Raw genomic sequence first — 4,611 nt, forward strand, 5'->3', positions numbered from 1 at the left:
AGAAGAGAAAATACAAATTTAAGTCCAGGACATCGAGCTGTTAAAATTCCCTTCCCCCTCTGTAACAGCCCCTCTGAGAAGCACAGAAATAAGCTGTTTTCAGGGGCAAGGAGGGAGGCTAACGCAGCACACAAGATCCTCCACGATCATCCTGTCTGCTCCATGCAAGGGGGAACACACCGCACTGGGGAGCAGGGGGGGGCTCCCGGATGGGTTTCAGCAGAGCTGTGCAAGAGAATTACAGGGAGATGAACTTCACGCCCAGCACCTCCTCCCTGCCCGCTGAGGAGGGGGAGCACAGAGACCATAAGCAATCTAGGTTTAACTTATTTCATTTTTTACTAAGCCTGTGGTCCCTTTGAACACAAATCTACCCAGATACCAGAGCCACCAGACCTCGGTGTCTCCCGTGCAGCACTGGAGGGGTGAGATCGGACCCTGGGTTGCCAGAGGCTCTGGAAGAAACATCAAACCCCAGGTGGTGTTTTGCAGTTTCCTGCAGGCTTGCTGCCTTTCAGATGCTTTGCACCTGCAGACAACAGATATTTCCAGGCTAACAGCTGCTTCTCAGCCCCTGTCATTTTGAGTCACCGCGTACGAAGTTAAGGCTTACAGGAGTCGTGAGTAACAGCGTGGTTTCGCTCAGATTACAGCAGGATGGTGATTCACGACAGCTCAGAGGGGAGGGACGTGCTGCAGGTTGGAGCTTTGACCGCCTTGGTGCGGCTGCTTCGCATAGCGGCGCTTCTCCCGGTGCTCCCCCTCCAAAAAGCCAAGGAACAAGCGGCATTAACAGGAGAGCTATGGCTCCAGGGCTGGCTAAGACCCACCCAGAGGGATGCTAACACCAGAGGGTGGTCAAGCAGGGGAAACGAGCAGACTCCCTCCTCCGTACAAAATAATGTCCAACCCATCCAAAGAATCTCCAGGGAGCAGACAAGTCTGGAAAACAACAATCCAGGCTCTGCTGGGAGAGGGGACTGTGCCAATAATCCTCTACTGTACACAAAAAAAGCAGCTGGCATGCTCACATGTCACCTGGCCCAAAGGTCTCTCCAGTCCCAAAGGGAGCAGAGGCAAATCCATAGGGGTACATTAATGGGACAGCATGGCCAAAGGCCAGGGCTGCTTGTTTTCACAGTGGGGAGACCAATTACAGCTGGCTGATTAGTCCATTTATCCGAAACAGAGGAAATTGAGTGTACGGAGCCCTCCGTCCATTGCAAACCACTGCTGCATCCAAAGCAACGGGACTCCAGTCCACCCCAGTGCTCCAGCTTCCCACTCCGCATGCTTCCCCCCTTTCATCCAAGGCTTTGAGTCTCTAGGAAGCCAGTTATCCAGATCAGCTCCCCAGACTCTGCGGGCAAGCAAGCTGAGACCACACACTTCCCAACTCCCTTTTCCACCCTACGGCATTTAGATGCCTCCTTTAATCCCAAGGCTAAAGGGGGTTAGAGGAGTTGGCAGGACAAGCTGTGCAGCCACACGCTGAGCTGCTGTGGGAGAGAGGAATTATGAACCTTTAATTCTAATGGCCATAAAAACCAAAAGGCAGGAGAACACAGCAGTATGCTGCAGTATCCCACCCCTGCCCTGCTCCTCCCTGGCCAGAGCGGCTGTTCCTTCTCCAGGAAGGACTTTAGGCTGGGTTCAAATCCCTGGCTCTGGGAAATTGCTGGAAGAGCCACACATGAGTTTACAGGGACCTTGCAAAGGGAAACATGCTTGAAATATCTTTCTTCTTAAGAAAATTATTCCGGTAAATCTCGCCCAGATTAATTTAGCACAGCCAGCCTTTCCTGTTTTGAGTCTCTTCACAGCTCTCTCAACAGGTTGCATCAAGAGAAACCGTAAGGATGACCAGTGTGCAAAGGCTTGCAGGGAAATACCCATTAGGGGCAAGAAAGCAGGAGAAAATACCCCCACAGACAAATACAGAAAGAGCCTGACTTACCCTACTGGCACACAGCTCGGGTGGAGACGATCGTAACTGCCAGCAATACAGACAAGCGACTGACATTCAAGTCTTTCTATGCCAACACCGCATGGGCTTGTTTACCCCACTTAAACAGAGGAGCTTCAAGCAGAGCATTTTTGGTTGACCACAGTTCCAAACCGGCTGCCTCCTCCATCCAAATAATTTCATAAACCTACATTGCACAGACGATCGAGTTTTGTGCCTTAGTCAATGCCTTAGGCTGGGCATCAAGACAGCTCTACACAGCCTGTCTTTCAGAGCAAAGGAGAGGTTAAGCAGCTGATCTGCTGCCAGAGACATGCGCTTGGAAAACTCGTGCTAGAGAGACGGACGCAGGAGCTGCAGCCCATGAAGTCACATTTGCCACATAAAACCTAAGTAAGTGGTGTGGCTGTCGGGTTCCCACAGCGTCACCTGTCACGAGACCCCTGACATGAGATCATGTCTGGTAAGACATCAGTTTTCATCCAGACGTAACAGACTGCTCTCTGGCTAGCCTTTCCTAAGCATCACCTCCACAAACCTCTCAAGAGGAACCACCCTGTTAGCCCAGTTGACCCTGGCCACTTCAGAAGCACAGGAAGACACAAGAAGGCACTGTAAGGGCCACCCAGCCAGCCTTCGACCTTTAGAGTGAGCCACCATGCAAGTGTCCCGCACGCACTAAGACAGGCAAATCAGTAACCTGGCTGGCACAAGCCTGGCATACTGGAACAGCGCAGCAAACATCAAAGATGGAAAAGGGTCACAGGACCTGTGGGACCAGCGACTGGAGCTGGGATGTCTACAGCCACCATCAGGAAAGCGCTATATTTCAAGCCGTAACGCACAAAGTGGTCTCAGTTCCCAGGCAGGTGCTTTGGTGCACGTGTGCCAGTTGCAACCTCCTCCTCTGAGGTGGAGCAGGGCTGCTGCAGTGCAGGGGTGCCCACAGCCTCTCCTCCCCTCGCTCCAGACATCACCAAGGTCTCCCCCTACCCCAACCGGCATGCAAGGTAGCAGGCCTCATCCCCTCGCAACTGCTACCTGCTCAACGCGCCTTAGCATTTGAGTCCCTCCCAGCTTGGGATCAAGCCATGGTCTACAGAGACAGGATTTGGAGCCCAGCGTTACGCCAAGGAAGTATCAGTCCTACCTGCACAATGTCCAGCACCATTCCAGCAGCAACTGTCCCAAAGCCTGCCAGGAGGAACGGAAAGAGGACTTGCAGCCCGATGGAAAAGGAGGTCTCCTTGAGGGGCGAGGCTGGCTCAGGACCTCGGTCTGTGCTGGTGTCATCACTTTCATTGCTCTGGCTGCCGTTTTCCAGCAGGGCATCTTCTTCTCGCACCCCTTTAGCGTTAGCACGGGACTCCAACACCACCACTTCTACCCCATCACTGTCAGGTCCCAGGAAATCCGAAGGCTCCACCAGCTGCCCCCGGTCTGGACTGGTGAGACAGTCCACGGGCACAATGGGCAGCACAGCCCCATTGGCCTGGTGGGTCTCCTTCTGCTCTGGCTTGGAAGACATGCTGCAGAGAGGCTATCCTGACCTTCGGCTTGGTGGGCCTACAGCCAGCAGCTGTTCCAGAAGAGCTCTTCTGCCAGGAGCTTATACAAACGGCCTTTCCAGCATCTAGAGGCAACCTCTCCTATCCCTGCTCGCCTGCCTGTGAGTGCAGAGACTGTTCCTGCAGCAGAGATCCCCATCAAGCAAAGTCCAGGAATGGAGGGCACCAACCACTGAGCTAGCAGGGAACACTGCAGGAACTGGGAACTACCGCAAATTCACTCCAGTCCTCCTCCTCTCCAGCACTGTGTGGTACAGCGGCCACCGAGACAGGATCCAAGCTGTCCTTCTTTGATGTATGACACTTTAGTGCATCTTTCTCCAGGTCTTCTTCCAGCAGCACGACTGCTGTGATGGGGGCACACAAGGCAGAGAGAAAAACAGATGAAGTAAAGACCACTGAATAACAGGGAAACTTAAAGGGATGAGGAAGCAGAGAGCAGATATGAGAGGGACTGGCTTTCAGAGGTGATACAATCCAGAAAAGCTCTTCTTACTACCAGGGCTTTGTCACTTTCTCCAGTCGCACCGTCCCTCTGCAGAATTTGTGTCTGAAGGCTCCTGCGGGCTTTTGCTCTGTTTCAGCCCGTTCTGTGCTCCCTGCCAGAATGGCCAGCAATACCAGCAAGCTCCGAGTGTCACTGTCGTCCTCTTCCAAAAGAATTTCTCACCTTATGGCACGAGGCAACGAGAGTTCTTATTTAAAGTAACAGCAAGTTCCCAGTTAAGGTTACTTACTGAGCTGAGCAGGCTGTAGGGTGGGAGCTGGCATTTGGACAGCCTTAGATTTAACGTCACTCTTCAAAAACTCGTCTTTCACCTGGAATATATGGGAGGAAAGCAGATATTCTGTTGGGTCTCGCGGCAGCCAGCATAATGGCTCATTCATTCAACGACATTTTCCTCCAACGTATGTTGAAGGCTGTACTATCCCCTTGACTCTATAAGCCTTCTTCCACAACCCTTTGCGCACTCCGGGGCGCCGTGGCAGGGGACCCAGGGAGGAAGAGCAGCTCTCTGCTCCCCGCGCCCCCAAAGCGAGCGCCCAGGAGGGTCTCCCAAGCCGCAGGACCGGGGC

At 53.2% G+C, this 4,611-nt stretch overlaps 1 protein-coding gene across 1 annotated transcript in view; it reads right to left on the reverse strand.

The window, feature by feature from the left end:
• SLC41A1 (solute carrier family 41 member 1) overlaps positions 1–4,353 on the reverse strand; it is a 24,685-nt gene extending 20,332 nt beyond the window's left edge. The window contains exons 1-2 of the mRNA XM_009647795.2: positions 4,272–4,353; positions 3,117–3,881 (exon numbers count right to left, since the gene is read on the reverse strand). Of these exons, the coding sequence (XP_009646090.1) occupies positions 3,117–3,494 (378 nt within the window). The 5' untranslated portion in view covers positions 3,495–3,881; positions 4,272–4,353. The remainder of the gene's footprint in view (positions 1–3,116; positions 3,882–4,271) is intronic.
• Positions 4,354–4,611: the final 258 nt, after the last annotated feature.

This window comes from Egretta garzetta, unplaced genomic scaffold, assembly GCF_000687185.1.
Source record: "Egretta garzetta isolate BGI_Z169 unplaced genomic scaffold, ASM68718v1 scaffold640, whole genome shotgun sequence".
NCBI lineage: Eukaryota > Metazoa > Chordata > Aves > Pelecaniformes > Ardeidae > Egretta > Egretta garzetta.